Consider the following 19,219-nt stretch of genomic DNA (forward strand, 5'->3'; position numbering starts at 1 on the left):
TACGTTGGGCAGTCCGCGCTGATACATCAAACAATATATCAATCATTCACGGTCTGGTCATGAGTTGAAGTGCTATAGCTGCTTTCTACCGTTCGGCCATTTCTCCTCACCGATCTATCTTAATGCGCTGATTACATACAAGTGACTGGCACGCACACTCACCGCTTCGCTGCCATGACTTACGTCCCCGATGGAGGGTCACCTGACTGCCTGGTACCAGTTCTACATCTACAGAGCTACAAAGTAACCAGTGTCCTCTTTTAAAGGGGGGTTCTAATGTTTTGCCCAGCGAGCATGCTTGTGGCTATTTTAAGCACCCTCAATGAAAAATCATGTGGTTATTGAGAAACTCTCTCCACGCGTCTCTTAACTACACAGCGCAACAAAATTAGGGGATAACTTTTTCGAAACCACGTAACCGTCTCCAATTGCTTCGCATGAGTTTTAAATTTGGCTCAAGGCTGCCTACAACCTTTCTCTATCATGGTGAAAAAGCCTGGCGCCCTGCAACGTCACCCTCGGGATCGGCGGCGCTTCAAAGAGCAAGGCTTCGACACATGCAAAAAGAAGGCTACAGCTCGTAAGTTCACGTGAGCTATAAGGCTAGTTGATGATGTCACAGTGGCAGCAAATTTCTTTAGAATTCTGCCCAATGCCACCATGGACGTGCCACGCGATGGGGAGGGCGTCACATTCCATTTTACCCACATTAGACCACTTCTTTAGACGCCTCTGTGATGAAGGTCAGTATCTCGACAACCAGTGTTGAAATCACGCGGTTTTCTTAAGGGTGGCCGAGAAAAACATTTCAGACGCACCACCTCTCAGAGTCGACACTAAAAGGCTTCATGGGGTGGCTCTTCTCTTGGGGCGTTGATTCCCCCGCATTCCGCAGTCGAAAACGACAGTTCGCAGTGCGATAAGCTTCAGGACGACATTCTTGACAACGTTTGACACTGCTGCCACCCCCTGAGCGTTTCAATCGTACTCCAACACATCGTGGGGCTGCAACCCCACTGAATGTGATCTGACTCCTTTGGAGTGTATTGCGATTGCAATTTTTTCTCTAGCATGCAAACAAAATCTGAACGTGATCCAAATCCTCAAAGGTGCTTATGCTTTCTCATCTCTCCTGTTTCGAAGCATCCTGTTGGGATGAAACATTAACACGTTAACATTCCAGTGAATAAAACGGCAAAACGTCCTTCTAAGACCTTCCTCGCACAGTTAGGCAACACCCTCAGACGTACCCAAGCATCTTTGTTGAGCAATTTAGAAATGAGCCTGTCACGAACTTCGACATCAATTCTGTGATGCACCTTATCTGGCGCCTAGAACTTAGGCAACCCCTTCGGCACTACTTTGGTGGGGTTTGCCTACTTTCAGGCACAAGAGCTGAATTAGTGTCGAAGTTTCCGACAGGCACATTTTTTAAAGCGCTCAACAAAAGAGCATGGGTAGCACTGAGGATGTTGTCGAACTGAAAGGAGGGCGTGGTGTTATAGGGACCCTTTGCCGCCTTATTCACCCCCCCCCCCCCACACCCACCCACCCCCGTGTTCACGCCGCAGGAGGGCGCGAAATAGGAGAGCTGAAAAAGCATAAACACCCTTTGGTACTCTGGATCACGTTCAAATCTCGTCGAATGGTTTTGAACGGTCCTTAGCGGTTAGGAAAAAACGGCGTTCGCACTACACTCACTCCAAAGGGGTCAGATCACGTTCAATGGGGTTGCAGCCAAACGATGTTCTGAGAGTACCGTTGAAACGCCCAGCGTGCAGCAGCGATGTCAGTTCAACGCCCCAATATAAAAGGTAGTTTCCTTGAGATACTTTATACTACCCCCAGAGGCCTTTCCGAACCGATTCTGACAGGTGGGCTGTCAGAAATGTTTTCCTCGACCACCAATAAGAAACCCGTACGATTTCAACGCTAGATGTCGAGGTCCTGACCACTGCAAAGGCGTCAAAAGAAGGGGTGTGACACCCTTTCAACCGTGTGACGTGGCCACGGTGGCAATGGGCAGAATAGTAGTGAAATTCGGTGCCACTGTATCATTAGCCCGCCTTACAGCTCACAAGAACTTCTTTTGCATGTGTTGACGTGATACTGTTTCAAGCATCGGTGAGCCCAAGTGTGACGTCGCAGGGAGGCATGATTTTGCACCATTACAGAGGAAGGCTGCAGGCAACTTTGAGGCAAATGTCAAACTTATGTGTCGCAGCGGGAGACAGTTACTGTCTTTCGAAAAAGTGAACCTTTAATTGTGTTGCACAGTGTATTTCTTTCGGCCAGCATTGCCAACTAACCAGCGGTTCATGTTGCAAAAACCGATTTGCCCATGCGTAGCTCCATCCATAACTAAAATATTATATAAAACGCTGCATCGTCTTATCTGCGAAGCTGTTGAGCGAGTGAAATACTTTTTGATTTTGTACTCGCTCGTCACTCCTTGGCTGGATCGCTTACGCATTCAAGCACAGCACAGTTGTTGTACGACGCCGTGCTGAAAAGTAATGCTTCCGAATTTTTCATTGGAAAAATCTTAAAGCTTTTAGAGTTAAACAACCGTTGTTAATATTCTACATCTTTATTCTTCATGTCTACATATTTATTTCTCAAAGTAGTCACCCTGGCGACGAACACATTTCTCCCAACGACAGACCAGTGCCGGCCGTTGTGGCCGAGCGGTTCTAGGCGCTTCAGTCCGGTACCGTGCTGCTGCTACGGTCGCAGGTTCGAATCCTGCCTCGGGCATGGATGTGTGTGATGTCCTTAGGTTAGTTAGGTTTAACTAGTTCTAAGTCTAGGGGACTGATGACCTCAGATGTTAAGTCTCATAGTGCTCAGAGCCATTTGAACCATTTGACAGACCAATTTGTTGATACCGTCCCTGTAGAATCTTTGACTTGAAATTACAATTACACCATTAGTGGGTTACAGGCGTTGATAAATATCAACGAGGACAGCTGAAAATGTGCGCCCCGACTGGGGCTCGAACCCAGGATCTGCTGCTTACATGGAAGACGCTCTATCCGACTGACCCATCGAGGACACAAAGGATACTGCGACTGCAGGGACTTATCTCTGGCACGCTCCCCGTGAGACCCACATTTCCAACTTACTGTCCATACACTACATTTTTAGTGCCCCTGCCCACTATACTCATTACTCGCGGCAGTCAATCTACCGATCCCCGTAAGAATTTGAGCAATGTGAGCGCATCCGCACTGAAGAAGATCATTGGCCGGTAAGCCTTACCTGTATGAAGATGATGTCAACAAAGTCAAAGATTATATGAAGATGGTATCTGTTCTTTCGGAAATGTCCGAAAGAACAGATACCATCTTCATATAACCTTTGACTTTGTTGACTGAGCCAAAACCTCACCTCTGCTTGCACCGATTCGTCACTATCACAGCCAAGTCCTCGAAAATGTTCTTTAAGTTTTGGAAACAGATGAAAATCGGATGGAGCCAAGTAGGAACTGTATGGAGGACGATCGACGACAGTGAATCCAAGGCGTCAAATTGTTGCTGGTGCCCAGCGCTACTATGCGATCTGGAATTGTCTTGCTGAAAGAGAGGGTGCTTCATGGGCGAACGAACTCTTCGAATTCGAAACTCGATTACAGCACGCAGTTTCTCAGTCAGCGACAATAGATACGTTACACACCGCCATCTTACACGCTAGAATTCGGAGCTCTCCGGCGGCAAAGGGCTGCAAAGGAGCAAAGATGAAGAACAGAGATGCAGTAAGTTTTATTTAAAAAGCTTTAAAAGGCTTAGAGAGCTTTCACATAAAACTTTCGCGGGCATTGCTTTGCAGCACGCCATCGTAGATTCGAATCACCCATGGTCGACCTTTGCCCCATGTGACTAGCTTGTTAGCGACTTCGGTAACACATGATGGTCCAGATCAACATGACACTAAATTCGAATACTCCAACGCTGGTTTGGGCGTTTCGATGACCAGTGAAAAGGGGAGCACGGCGTATACCTTAAACAACGCCGGCAGACTTGTAGCAAATCAACATGACAACTGGGCGCATCCAGAATCTCAGTACGGATGTAGTGGCTACCGTGACAGTATCCGCCATAGAGCAGATCTAGTTCTAGCCGCCAGTGGCGACCACAGGCGAGAAACTTTCTTTACACTTCCTCGTGTCCACTACTGATGCAAGGTCCGTCCCATCTTTCGGCATACAAGGAACAGGATGACTGTTCTCTTCCTTTACTCATGACGTCACATTTCCTCGTATCTGGAGACCAAGAGTGAGCCCACACCGGTGACAACTGGAAAGATGCACACGTTTACTCTTTTACTGTAATTTACACCACAACCAAACACACTGCAAAGTTTTCACTAGAAGCTACCTACGATACACGTAGCTTTTCCTCCACAGGAAATATTACAAGTGGCAGCCTAAGGGAAGCTGGAGCTGCACAAAAAGTATTTATTGTGACACTGCTAGTAGTTTCTTTTTACATTTATATTGCTTCTACATTCCGTCATTTTTTCTATGATAAGCGAAGCCTCTCAGTTTATCCGTTTTAACACGTCTTTATTTCATTGTATTGTGTCCCTCCCCTTCCCCAACTTTGACTTTCTGAAACAAATTAATTGAGCAGTATACCATACACCTCTAGGATTTAACTCTGAAACAGCACAAAATACCTAGTGTAAAAGAATAGGTTGCACTCATGTGCATCGAGAAAATTGACGATGAGTCTTTTCTGGAACTGAAGGAATCGAAACATACTCCACAAACAGCAATTTTTGTGAATGCTAAAGAGCTTCGCAGACTTTTACTTATTTTTATTTAATTTCTTTCGTCTTCCATGTAGGTTGGGTGGTAAGAAGCCTTAACGCGACGCTTTTGACCCGCATCGTGAGTTTACGAGGAGGTATAGTGCCAGGCAGGAAATTGTTTCTGCCAGCCGCTGTGACCGAGCGGTTCTAGGCCCTTCAGTCTGGAACCGCGCTGCTGCTACGGTCGCAAGTTCGAATCCTGCCTCGGGCATGGATGTGTGTGATGTCCTTAGGTTAGTTAGGTTTAAGTAGTTTTAAGTCTAGGGGCTGATGACCTCAGATGTTAAGTCCCATAGTGCTTAGAGCCATTTGAACCATTTGAAATCGTTACTGCACGTCGCAAACTTTTCTACCAAAGAACCTACCAAACTAACCATTTTCGCAAATTTTCGTCTTCTGACTGTTTTCACTAGCTATTGTAATGAATATTGCATTGCTGAAGAAGCATATGTTTTAGTCTGTAGTCGCAATTTATTTATTTTGCCAACTGGCTACCGACTTCGGTACACAGTACCTTCTTCAGGCCATAACCCCGGCATACAGTCGTCACACTAGTTTCCCAAGTAGGTACATTAAATACAAAAGAGTATTTGACACATCTACTTGGGAAGCCAGTGTCTCGACTGCGAGCCAGGGAATAGTCAGGAGAAAGCCAGTCGGCAAAATAGATAAATTGTGACTGTAGACTAAAACATATATGAGCACTTCTTCAGTATCCCATTGGTCGCTATTTCGCCCTCAATATGTCGGGAATATGGAATATTGTATTGATGTGTCCTTTAGTTCGAAGACTGGTTCAATACAACTCTTCATGCCAGTCTATCCTGTGCAAGCCACTTAAAAACTATGTAACCTACTCCCATTTGTAACTGCTTACTGTAGTCAGAGCTTGGTCTGCTTCTACAGTTTTTACCCTCCACAATTCCCTCTATCACCAAATTTATGTCCTGATCCCTCAGGATTTGTTCTGTCCACTGAGCCCTTCTTTTGATCAAGTCATGAAATAAACTTCCTTTCTCCCCATTTCAGTTCGGTACCTCTTCATTGGATATACGCTCGACCGACCCAAACATTAGCATTCTTTTGTACCGCGACATTTCAAAAGTTACTGCTCTGTTCACGTCTGGACAGTTTACCACCGACGTATCACTTCCGTACACGGCTACACTCCAGACGAACTCCTTCAGAAAAGATTTGCTAACATTTAAATTTATATATAAGTCTGCATCTCATATCGTGTCTACTTCAGCGATCTTCAGTTATTGTGCTGCCGAAATAGCCAAACTCGTCTACCCTTTTTAGGTCTCATTTCCAAACCTAGTTCCCTTAGTATCGCATGATTTAATTAAACTACATTCCATTATCTTTGTTTCACCTTTGCTGATATTCACTTCGAGACACAGCTACAACTTAACTTTTTTACGTAAAACGTGTGGTTGGAAAATATTAACACGAATTACTTACAGTAGAATGGAAAGGCTGGCAGAAGCTGGCACCGGGGAAGACCAGATTGGGTTTCGGAGGAATGTAGGAACACGCGGCACAATATGAACCCTACGAATTATCTTGAAAGGTAAAATGAAGAAAGGTAAACTTACGTTTATAGTAACTGTAGATTTAGAGTAAGGTTTTGACAATGTTGACTGGAGTATACTCTTTAAAATTCTAAAGATAGGTGCGATAAAATACTAGGACTGAAAGACTATTTACAGTTTTTACTGAAACCGCATTGCAGTTATGGGTCGAAGGGAAGCAACACTGGAGAAGCGAGTGTGACAAAGTATTAGGCGATCCTGGTGCTATTCAGCGTGTAAGTTGAGCAAGCAGCAAAGTGAACCGCGAAGAAATTTGGGAAATGAATTAATGCTCAGGGAGAATGAATAAAAACCCTTAGGTTTGGCGGTGACATTTCAAATATGCCAGAGACGGCAATGGACATGGAAGATCAGTTGAGCGGCATGGACAATGTCTTGAAAAGAGGTAATCAAATTTATACCAGTTAAAGTAAAAAAAAAGGACGGTGGACTGTAATAGAATTAAATCAGGTGAGGGGGGATTAGTTTAGAAAATGTGACACGATATGTAGTAGGTGAGTTCTGCTATTTCGGCAGCAAAATAACTGATGATGACCGAAGCAGAGGGGATATAAAATGCAGATTGGCAATAGCAAGAAAAGCCTTCCTGAAAATGAGTTACGTGGAGAGCTGCATCAAAACAATCTTCGAACTAAAGATAGCAGCAACAACAATAAATGCTCGATTTTATGACACAGAGGTCATTAATTCCTGCTTGATCTTGAAGAACGGAAAGCGCGAATTAACGACATAAGATAGTGTCTGTTTTTGTTTGATTATAAATTTTACTATTGAGGATTAAAAAAACAAAATTGGCCAAACTTTAATTGCGCTTCACCCTTCATTCCTCTTCACAGTGTGGAGCCGCTCGAAGAGTTGGGGCCACTTCGAACTCAGGTGGTGAAATGAATTTCTGTTACCAGAAACTGGTCTGTTACGGGAGTTAGAATGATCAAAGTGTGAGTAGAAATCGTGCGTCCGTTTCCAAATCTCTCTACATTATCTTAAACAGAGACGGCAAGGTACATCCGAATGGGAGCGATAATCTTTGCAGTCCCTTTAGTACTATGCAGAAAAAGAAATATATATGCCGACTGTAAGTTTCTCCAGAAGGCTCTCGAATAAAAGTCTCGTGTCTCACCCACTGGATCTCATCGCTCGGTTTCAACAAGTGGGTACATAATTTTGAACACCTAGTTGTGGTCTAGGAGAACTGTAATTGACGAGTAATCAGAACATACCGCACTCGAATCCAGAAAATGTGTAAATTTTGAATAAAAATATCTGCAATAGCGACCGAAGACTCGGTATAAGTAGAAGCCCTCGTTCAGCCGACGGGTTTGTCAAAGAGATCGGAAGAGCAGACAGAGATTCGGGCCACGAATCTATAGTGAAAATAGTTGCCAAATTACACTACAGACATTCATAGTGGGACTCAGCCAGTTCCCTCGACTCCGATGGTAAACCAAACAACACTTGTGCTGTCAGAGTCCAGATTCTGTCACGTAAGTAATGGATTAACTCGACGTTCATGTCTAAGTACAGACTCCATGCAACGTCCACCCTCAGCACTTACCATGTCAAGACGCACTTCCATCTGCAGCTAATTCTGTCAGCATTATTAAAATAAAACAGTCACTACAAATATTCAAACCAAAAAGAATATAACTGGATTAACATCACCATGTATGTCCCACAACCAATCACAATGTCAGGCAGTTATTTTTCGCAGCTGTGCATTGAAGCCACTGGCTTTGACAATCAAAACGATATAAAAATAACCTTCCGACGCCTGATGACGAGCACCAGTGGCTCGAAACGAGTCGTTAACAAACACATGTCAACAAATAACATACAAGCATCGTGACTGGTTCCGGAACATGATTTTAATTCTCATCATGTCACTGTCGTAGTGTAACAATGCTACAGTTGAATCAAATAATTAGTTAAGTAATTTAAATACGTAAATTTAAAGCGACAGTTATGAAAACGACAGATTGCTACTCACTCTAAAGATAACATTTTGAGATGTATACAGGCACTACGAAAAGACAGTTACACACTAAGCTTTCGGCCAAAGCCTTCTTCAGAAAAGGATGAAGTACAACACACACACACACACACACACACACACACACACACACACACACGACCGCCATCTCTGGCGGCTCCGACCGGAGACGCATCAGGTTTAAAGAGACGTTTTCTCATTGAAACTGTAATTTTGTTAGGACTTCTTGCAAGCCCGTCGTATATAAAACAAGGAGTCACCAACAGGAGTTGCGAATTAAATTATAGCCTTAGCCGAATAATCTTGCCTTCATTTAACAAATATATCGACGTCTTTTAAATTATTTTAAGAGGAAAACTTTTGTGTGTTCCTGAAGCTGATAAAGTTTTATCTGCAAATAGTAGTCAGACAGCTACATTTTTATGGCTTTATAAGACTTTCTTTGCGACTAGTTTCGGTATAGCATCGCCATTCCACCCTTTCCTGAATAGAAATAATATATAGAGAGTGAGTCTCAGCACAAAGATACAAACATTGGTAAATTACATTATAAAAACACTATGTTGCCATGAACTTATGTAATATACAGTGGGACATTAATTCCTACAGATCATAAAATGTAGTTAGGTTACAGATTCCTATTTACTCTATTAAGCAAGTAGTTAGACTGTTTTATTCCTATGACGAACTATAACTATTTGCTTAGCAGACTGCACATCAATATGCATTGTGAACTACATTTTATGCATTGTAAGTATTGGTGTTCTATTGTGTGATTCATAAATTAATGGCAGAGTAATATTGTTATAATTCAATTTACCGACATTCGTATCTTTATGCTGAGACTTACTGTTTGTGTGTTATTTTTAAGGAACAGTGCTCGAGAACTTTCCTGCGACCTCGAAAGAAGTCGCTGACAGAATGAAAATAAAAATTAATACAGTGTAATAGTGGAACTACTATTTCGACGAAAAGATAAGAAATTTACGACTATGTTGCTAAGTTTGAAGATCTGGATACACAGTTCCCGAAAAGACAGGCATGCCAACCAAAGGTAGTTGAATAGACAAAAGCTGGTCATGTGCGAGCACAACTCGCTTACTGTGGGGTCCGTGCAAACTTAATTACGTATATAGACAGGTCATCCACTTCGGTAATCAAGAATCTCGACCATTTTGGACATTAATTCCTACAGATCATAAAATGTAGTTAGGTTACAGATTCCTATTTACTCTATTAAGCAAGTAGCTAGACTGTTTTATTCCTATGACGAACTATAACTATTTGCTTAGCAGACTGCACATCAATATGCATTGTGAACTACATTTTATAACATCGGTCCCAGTGATTACAATATTTTCGAGAGAGATTCAGTTTCAGTAACATAAATATGACATAAAGTCATGCAGGCGGCAGGCGACACTATTACAAAAGCCAGTAGTTCTCCATTGAGGCTGACTGGGTCGCAATGTTAAAACTCAAACATCAAGCAAAGAATGACTGTATGAAACTTCCTGGCAGATTGAAACTGTGTGCCAGTCCGAGACTCATATCAGCGCACACTCCGCTGCAGAGTGAAAATCCCATTCTGGAAACATCCCCCAGGCTGTGGCTAAGCCACGTCTCCGCAATATAATTTCTTTCAGGAGTGCTGGTTGTGCAAGGTTCGCAGAAGAGCTTCTGTAAAGTTTGGATGGTAGGAGACAAGGCACTGGCAGAATTAAAGGTGTGAGGACGGGACGTGAGAAGTGCTTGGGTAGCTCAGATGGTAAAGCACTTGCCCGCGAAAGGCAAAGGTCCCGAGTTCGAGTCTCGGCCTGGCACACAGTTTTAATCTGCCAGAAAGTTTCATATCAGCGCACACTCCGCTGCAGAGTGAAAATCCCATTCTGGAATGACTGTATTGCTTGTATTATGCGTCTCGGAATTTATCCATCATCAGATATGCAAGAGCACTTACAGCACGTAGATACGGCGTTACAAGTTGTACTTGAAACAAACTAGTCTGCGAATATTTGTTTCGCATGCAACTTGAAGCGCCATATCTACGTGTGTATTCCCTTCTGGATATCTCATGATTGATAAAATTCGGAAACGCTTCATTTGAGCAATAAAGTCATTCCTTGCCAGATGTCTGACTTTTATCATTGCGACTCTGTCAGCTTGAACGAAAGACATCATATTGTTTTAATTTCAAATCTGACATCGGATAACAAATGAAAAAAGAAATATTTTTTCGTGTGATATAATTGCCAATTAACAATTTTCGGATTTTTTACCTTTACTTGTACTGTGATCGTAACTTCTTGCTAAATTTCATTATTGTAGATCAATGAGCAGTACCCTATAGATCTCGATGAATGGGTATGCAAGTATCAAAATATGTGACATAAATGGTCAAACGTTTTTATTGCATTGACTTAGAAGCTAACGTTTATTATACAGCCAAGGAACCATAGACCTTAGTGTGTGACATAAATTTGAACTTGATGCGTCTACCTGTTGCTGAGAAAAATGGGTCGTAACAGACGGACGGACAGACAGTATGGTAACAAATGACAAAAAATTTTTGTTGTGATATAATTACAGCTTTTTTCGGATTTTTCCCTTTACTTGTACTGTGAAACCTACCTTTTTGCCAGATTTCATGATTCTAGGCCAACGGGAAGTGCACAGTACCTTCTCCAGGCCATAACCTAGGCATGGAATCGTCACACTAGAATCCCAAGTAGGCGTAGGGAAGTAAGTATGAGTGAATTTTGGAGTATTAACATATGTGATACAAATGGCCGTATCTTTTGACTGCACTGACGTCGAAGCTTCAATTTTTTACAGCGCCAAGGCACTATTGATCTCAGTACGTGACATAAACTTCGACTTGATACGTGTCCTCATTCGTGAGAACAAGGGTTTTTAACTGTCGGACTGTTTTTAACTGTCTGACGGACGAACAGACAGACAAAAAAATAAAGCGGTCTTCTAAGGTTTTCATTTTTACCGATTCAAGCATGGAACCAAAAGGTACCAACAAATTCAGAATGAGCTTGGCATATGAAGGAAGCATAGGGTGATACCAGGAGAGGCTCCAGCTGCCCACGCATTTTTCTCAGCAACGGGTAGACGAATCAAGTTGAAAATTTATGTCGCATACTAAGGTCTATGGTCTATGGGCCTCAGCTTCTAAGTCAATGCAAGAAAAAGGTATGACCATTTATGTCACATGTTTTGGTACTTGCACACTCACTAATCGAGAGCTATAGGGTACTTCCCATTGATGAACAATAATGAAATTTGGCAAGATGTAACGTTCACAGCACAAGTAAAGGAAAGAAATCCGAAAATCGTTAATTGGTATATATATCATAAGAAAGAAATATTTCTTTTATCATTTCGTATCCGATGTCAGATTTGAAATTAAAGGAATATTAAGTCTTTCATTCAAGGTGCCTGAGTAACAATGGTAAAAGTCAGACATCTGGCAAAGAATGACTTTATTGCTCATATGACGCGTTTCGGAATTATTAATCATCAGATGTCTATGTTGATATGGCGCTTAGAGTCGTATGTAAAACAAATATTCGCAGACTAGTTTGTTTTACTTGTAAATAATAGATTTCAATTATCAGTCGCCCTTTTGAAATTTTATTGGCAGATCTTGATTTCAGCTAGAAACTAGCCATTCTCAATGCACTATCATTTTTGATCAATGCAGGTAATGCCTGTTGGTCGGGCTTCATCTACAGTTCAATGAACTGTGGATGAAGCCCGACCAACAGGTATTACATGTATTGATCAAAAATGATAGTGCATTGAGAATGGCTAGTTTCAATGTTCAATGAACTGTGGATGAAGCCCGACCAACAGGCATTACATGCATTGATCAAAAATGATAGTGCATTGAGAATGGCTATTTTCTAGCTGAAATCTAGATCTGCCAATAAAATTTCAAAAGTACGACTGATAGCTGAAATCTATTATTTACAAGTGAATATAACAGTCGCTGCGAGCAACAGCCTTCTGAATGGAGGGTAACCTGACGATAGTTTGTTTCTGATACAACTTGAAACGCCATATCTATGTACTATAATCTATCCTGGATATCGGATGATGCATAAATTCTGAAACGCATCCTATAAGCAAAAACGTCATTCCTTGCCTGATGTTTGACTTTTTACATAGCGACCCAGTCAGCCTCGATGGAGAACTACTGACTTTTGTAAGAGTGTCGCCTGCCGCCTGCATGACTTTATGTCACATTTACGTTATTGAAATTAAAGCTCTCTCGAAAATGTTGGAATCCCTGGGAGCAATATCCTGCCAGTGGTAATAGCAGAGGGAGCTTCCTGAAGACTGGTGTGCAGGCAGCGTACGGTTAAGAGGCCTCTTCCTCGTAACACGGGGGTTTCTGCGCGCCGGCCGCTTCCTCGGTGGTTTGTCAACCGCAGCAGTGACCGTGTTTTGGACCAATGAGGTGTCGTGGAAGTGGCTGCCCGCATGCCCTCCCTCCCCCCCCCCCCCCCCGCAGGTCGCGCCGCGCATCCGCATAAAAGCGGCGGCGGCGAGCCGTCTGCTGTCTGCACTCGCCCCGTGCTCCTCCTGCTCCTCCTCCTCCTCCTCCTCCACCATGGCCACCTCACAGAGCCGACTGCCGGCAGCCGTGGCGCTGCTGCTGCTGGTGGCGACAGCCACGCCGGCGCGCGCCAGGAGGTTCGGCCGCTGCGAGCTGGCCAGGGAGCTGCGCTACCGCCACGGCCTGCCCTGGGACCAGCTCGCCACCTGGGTCTGCATCGCCAACTACGAGTCCAACTTCGACACCGCGGCTGTCGGCCGCCTCAACGGCGACGGCAGCCTCGACCACGGCATCTTCCAGATCTCCGACAAGTACTGGTGAGTCCGGCCTCAGTCATCTACAGATACAGAAGGCACACCTCTTCTTCGTCTTCTTTTTCGCTCCCCTTTTTAAGCTATTTTCTGCCTGTTACAGTTCCCATCTTCTCCTCCACTTCTAGGGCCGCGGTTTCTTTTCTTTCGTATTTACTTATTTTTACTCGTTACCTTTCAGGATCCATTCACTGTAGATATTCTCCATTTTTTCTTGACGGCTATAGTCTCGATCCAAGAAAACCACATCTGAAGGTCACTTTTGTACGTTTTTCTTGAACAGTTTGAAAACTATGGCCTATAGCGGAAACGCATCTCAGTACAAAATTTAACTACATTACATTTCCTACAAAAAGGTTCTGTTTATTTTTTGTGTAGAACTAATAGTTTGCGCGTAGAGAGAGGGAGAATAGAAAAATCATGAGTGTGGTGTTTGAAGGTGTTGCTGGCTGCATAAAACCCAGTGATAGGGGCAGCTCAATCAGCTTCTTGGCTCCGAGCACTATGGGACTTAACATCTGAGGTCATCAGTCCCCTAGAACTTAGAACTACTTAAACCTAACTAACCTAAGGACATCACACACATCCATGCCCGAGGTAGGATTCGAACCTGCGACCGTAGCGGTCGGGCGGTTCCAGATTGTAGCACCTAGAACCGCTCGGCCACCCCGGCGGGCAATAATTCTATATTTATGGCCTCTAGCGAAAACGCATCTCAGTACAAAATTTAACTACATTACATTTCCTACAAAATGATTCTGTTTATTTTTTTTTTGTAGAACTAATAGTTTGCGCGTAGAGAGAGGGAGAATAGAAAAATCTTGCGTGTGGTGTTTGAAGGTGTTGGAGGTTGCATAAAACCGAGTGATAAGGGCAGCTCAATCAGCCTGTTGGCTCTGAGCACTATGGGACATAACATCTGATGTCTTCAGTCCCCTAGAACTTGGAACTACTAACCTAAGGACATCATACACACCCATGCCCAAGGCAGGATTCGAACCTGCGACCGCAGCGGTTGCGCGGTTCCAGACTGAAGCGCCTAGAACCGCTCGGCCACACCGTCCGGCAGTCAGCCTGTGTTTAGTTCATTTCTCATATATTCTGTCTGTTATTTTTCATTTATTATACTACGTTATACTATTTACAGATACCATCTCCATACCCCAGATAGGCATTTCTTGCTTCTCTTATTTTCTTCTGATTTACACTGAATATGTTTAGTTCATTTCCGATAGCAACAATTCTGACTCCAATCTGTACCTTTACATCCGTTGACACTTCTTAGTAACTCGTGCGCGTATCTTCCAAATTCATTTCTTGTTGTTTGCCGCTGATCATTCCTTACACGTAACAGCGTCGGTTGAGCAACAGTCTTATACCAATACAATTTCAATATGCAGACTCATTCACTCATACGACATCTTGCCGGGATAGACATATTCCACAGTAGCTGTTGTAGTAATAATTAACATTATTTTTCTTTTTAAGTGTACTGTGAATGTAAAGATTTTGTCCCAGACCGTGTTTTGTTTTTACTCATGATGTACCCTCAGTCCTTACGTGGGTAAACATTGCGAATTAGAACTATGCGTGCATTTCGGCTAGGCCAATTTTACAGAGGGTCTGAGGGAATCTGAGAAAGCTAGCAAAGCCTTTTCAGCACAGGCCCCGTACTATGTGCCCAACTTTTCCTGACTGCTGGATTCCGTAATTGTGATAGGCAAAAGTCGGCGTTAACCACAAGACTTCAGATCGCTAGTCATCATTATAAATCTAACAAGGACACTTAAGTGCCCTTTATAACGAATTCCGTCTCAATTGTCTCAAAGTTTATGATGAAACCATTTCGGTCCCGTCGTGGAAACAACCTATGACTTCTCAGAGGAGGAATATTAGAATAGAAACTGAAACAAGGAAAATAATTAAATATATCGCGTAATAATGTTTTTGAAAAACTGTACACTTTGTAGTGACAAGTATGATTATTGAAAATAAACACTTCAACAACGCACTTCCACGAAACGGGTGTTTGTTATTCCCGTGCGGCACATCCACTCTCCCTGATGATCGCTACATAACACATAGCACAATTGTTGTACGACGCCGTGCTGAAAAGTAATGACACCGAATTTTTATATGAAAACTCTTAAAGCTTTTTAAATAAAACAAACATTGTTAACATTGTACGTCTTTAGTGTTCATTTCCACATACACTCCTGGAAATTGAAATAAGAACACCGTGAATTCAATGTCCCAGGAAGGGGAAACTTTATTGACACATTCCTGAGGTCAGATACATCACATGATCACACTGACAGAACCACAGGCACATAGACACAGGCAACAGAGCATGCACAATGTCGGCACTAGTACACTGTATATCCACCTTTCGCAGCAATGCAGGCTGCTATTCTCCCATGGAGACGATCGTAGAGATGCTGGATGTAGTCCTGTGGAACGGCTTGCCATGCTATTTCCACCTGGCGCCTCAGTTGGACCAGCGTTCGTGCTGGACGTGCAGACCGCGTGAGACGACGCTTCATCCAGTCCCAAACATGCTCAATGGGGGACAGATCCGGAGATCTTGCTGGCCAGGGTAGTTGCCTTACACCTTCTAGAGCACGTTGGCTGGCACGGGATACATGCGGACGTGCATTGTCCTGTTGGAACAGCAAGTTCCCTTGCCGGTCTAGGAATGGTAGAACGATGGGTTCGATGACGGTTTGGATGTACCGTGCACTATTCAGTGTCCCCTCGACGATCACCAGTGGTGTACGGCCAGTGTAGGAGATCGCTCCCCACACCATGATGCCGGGTGTTGGCCCTGTGTGCCTCGGTCGTATGCAGTCCTGATTGTGGCGCTCACCTGCACGGCGCCAAACACGCATACGACCATCATTGGCACCAAGGCAGAAGCGACTCTCATCGCTGAAGACGACACGTCTCCATTCGTCCCTCCATTCACGCCTGTCGCGACACCACTGGAGGCGGGCTGCACGATGTTGGGGCGTGAGCGGAAGACGGCCTAACGGTGTGCGGGACCGTAGCCCAGCTTCATGGAGACGGTTGCGAATGGTCCTCGCCGATACCCCAGGAGCAACAGTGTCCCTAATTTGCTGGGAAGTGGCGGTGCGGTCCCCTACGGCACTGCGTAGGATCCTACGGTATTGGCGTGCATCCGTGCGTCGCTGCGGTCCGGTCCCAGGTCGACGGGCACGTGCACCTTCCGCCGACCACTGGCGACAACATCGATGTACTGTGGAGACCTCACGCCCCACGTGTTGAGCAATTCGGCGGTACGTCCACCCGGCCTCCCGCATGCCCACTATACGCCCTCGCTCAAAGTCCGTCAACTGCACATACGGTTCACGTCCACGCTGTCGCGGCATGCTACCGGTGTTAAAGACTGCGATGGAGTTCCGTATGCCACGGCAAACTGGCTGACACTGACGGCGGCGGTGCACAAATGCTGCGCAGCTAGCGCCATTCGACGGCCAACACCGCGGTTCCTGGTGTGTCCGCTGTGCCGTGCGTGTGATCATTGCTTGTACAGCCCTCCCGCAGTGTCCGGAGCAAGTATGGTTGGTCTGACACACCGGTGTCAATGTGTTCTTTTTTCCATTTCCAAGAGTGTATTTGTAGCCTTTTGTCGCTAGAGGGCTCCAAATCGTATTTTGTAACATGACGGTGTGTAACGTAACTACGTTGGTGCGTGGGAAACAGCAACCTGTAATCTACTTTCGAATGAGCACCCTCTCTTTCAGCATGATAATGCCAGACCACACATGAACGCTGCGATATTTGCAACAGTCCGACGACTTGCGTTCACTGTCATCGATCATCGCTGTCATTGGCCCCCTCCGATTTTCGTGTGTTTCCAAAACTTAAAGAACTCCTTCGAGGTCTTAACACTGATAGTGATGAATCGGCGCAAACAGAAGTGAAATTATGGCTTTGTCAACCCAGTTCAAACATTCTACAGTGACAGTATCAAGGAACAGGTCTCTCACTGAGAGCAATGTGTTCGTCATCAGGGTGACTATGTTGAAAAATGACATGAAAAATAAATATATATAATTTTAATATTTGTCCTATTTAAAAGCTTTAAGAGTTTTCCCATAAGAAAATTCGTAGGCATTACCTTTGAGCACGCCCTCGAACCAACACTGCATAAGCGTTCCTCCACACATACACACACACGCACACACACACACACACACACACACACACACACACACACACACAAACGAGGTGGCGCGCAACGCTTCTCTCTTTGACGATCTTTTCCTGATGAGAACTTGCTTTCTCTGCTGTCTGCAAGGCTCCTCCAGGCCATAAGGAAAGATTGAAACATAGTACCTGTGCTTTGAGCTCCTTACCAAACACCTATGAAATCGGCAGCGATGTATGTATCTAACGCTTCAATATTTCATACAGTCCAAATTGTAGCTGAAGTCGCCTTTATATTATTTGTCATGGCATAACAGTCGAAGAGCAGTTTGTTTTGTAAATTTGTGGTAAGGATCTATGGGACCAAACAGCTGAGGTCATTGGTCCCTAGGCTTACACACTAATTAAACTAACTTAAAATGACTTACGCTAAGGATAACACACACACCCATGCCCCAGGGAGGACTCGACCCTCCGACGGGGGGAGCTGCGCGAACCGTGACAATGCACCCCAGACCACGCGGCTAGCAGCTTCTTATAGCTGTGTTCTTTCACTTACCCGAAAAGCGTCATCTACGTGGTCTGACACAAAAAAAGTGCTTTATGCTGCAAAGTTGTGTTCTCACAAAACATTTCCCATTTATGTTCGTCTTCATCATAATACAACCGATTTCAGTCTACGACTGTCTACAGTATAAATGGTTCAAATAGCTCTAAGGACTATAGGACTTAACATCTGATGTCAACAGTCCCCTAGAACTTAGAACTACTTAAACCTGACTAACCTAAGGACATCACACACAGCCATGCCCGAAGCAGGATTCGAACCTGCGACCGTAGCAGTAGCACGGTCATCTACGTGGTCTGACACAAAAAAAGTGCTTTATGCTGCAAAGTTGTGTTCTCACAAAACATTTCCCATTTATGTTCGTCTTCATCATAATACAACCGATTTCAGTCTACGACTGTCTACAGTATAAATGGTTCAAATGGCTCTAAGGACTATAGGACTTAACATCTGATGTCAACAGTCCCCTAGAACTTAGAACTACTTAAACCTGACTAACCTAAGGACATCACACACAGCCATGCCCGAAGCAGGATTCGAACCTGCGACCGTAGCAGTAGCACGGTTCCGGACTGAAGCGCCTAGAACCGCTTGGCCACAGAGGCCGGCTTTCTACAGCATATAGTTGAAAAATTCTGTTATGCGGATCTTAGCGAAACTGTGCAGGAGCTACGTCGTTTGTAGTATTAGAATGAGTATGTAGAAAACTATTCGTCGGCTGCTAACTAGATCGATTTAGATTAAACTTTTCATACCGTAATGGCGCAACACAGCGTCTAGAAACAGTCGCGGACTAATGTATGCGTGAAGCAGATCCTTTGTGATGCGAGCAGTTAAGTTTCTCATTTCTCAGATCTCGTATACTTTGTGTTGACCATTCGTGGCATGTTACTACTGCAAGCCCGAAGGGAAAACGAACGCAGACCCTTGTCTATTGCTGGCAATGGTCCCCCTCTTGAGCAAAACTCGTAGAGCGATTCGTGGTTTCCCTGTGCGTGTCGAACGACAGAAATTTTGCTAGAGCGACTCTAGGAAAACGCTACGACATGTACAACCGTCAGAGCTCCCCCACGACGACCCCACTTTTCTATTTCACGCATTATGGCGGAGAATGGTTAATTTCTTAAATCGATGTGAAAGGTCAAAGTCATTTGTCTCACATAATACTCTCTGAACTAGGTTCGTATCTAATCATACTGCGTA

At 44.2% G+C, this 19,219-nt stretch overlaps 1 protein-coding gene across 1 annotated transcript in view; it reads left to right on the plus strand.

Moving 5' to 3' along the window:
* The first annotated feature begins 13,003 nt into the window (after positions 1-13,003).
* LOC126188381 (uncharacterized) overlaps positions 13,004-19,219 on the plus strand; it is a 90,076-nt gene continuing 83,860 nt past the window's right edge. Inside the window, exon 1 of the mRNA XM_049929980.1 lies at positions 13,004-13,284. Coding sequence (XP_049785937.1) covers positions 13,022-13,284 — 263 coding nt within the window. The 5' untranslated portion in view covers positions 13,004-13,021. The remainder of the gene's footprint in view (positions 13,285-19,219) is intronic.

The sequence above is a fragment of the Schistocerca cancellata genome, chromosome 5 (genome assembly GCF_023864275.1).
Source record: "Schistocerca cancellata isolate TAMUIC-IGC-003103 chromosome 5, iqSchCanc2.1, whole genome shotgun sequence".
In the NCBI taxonomy this organism is placed as follows: Eukaryota; Metazoa; Arthropoda; class Insecta; order Orthoptera; family Acrididae; genus Schistocerca; species Schistocerca cancellata.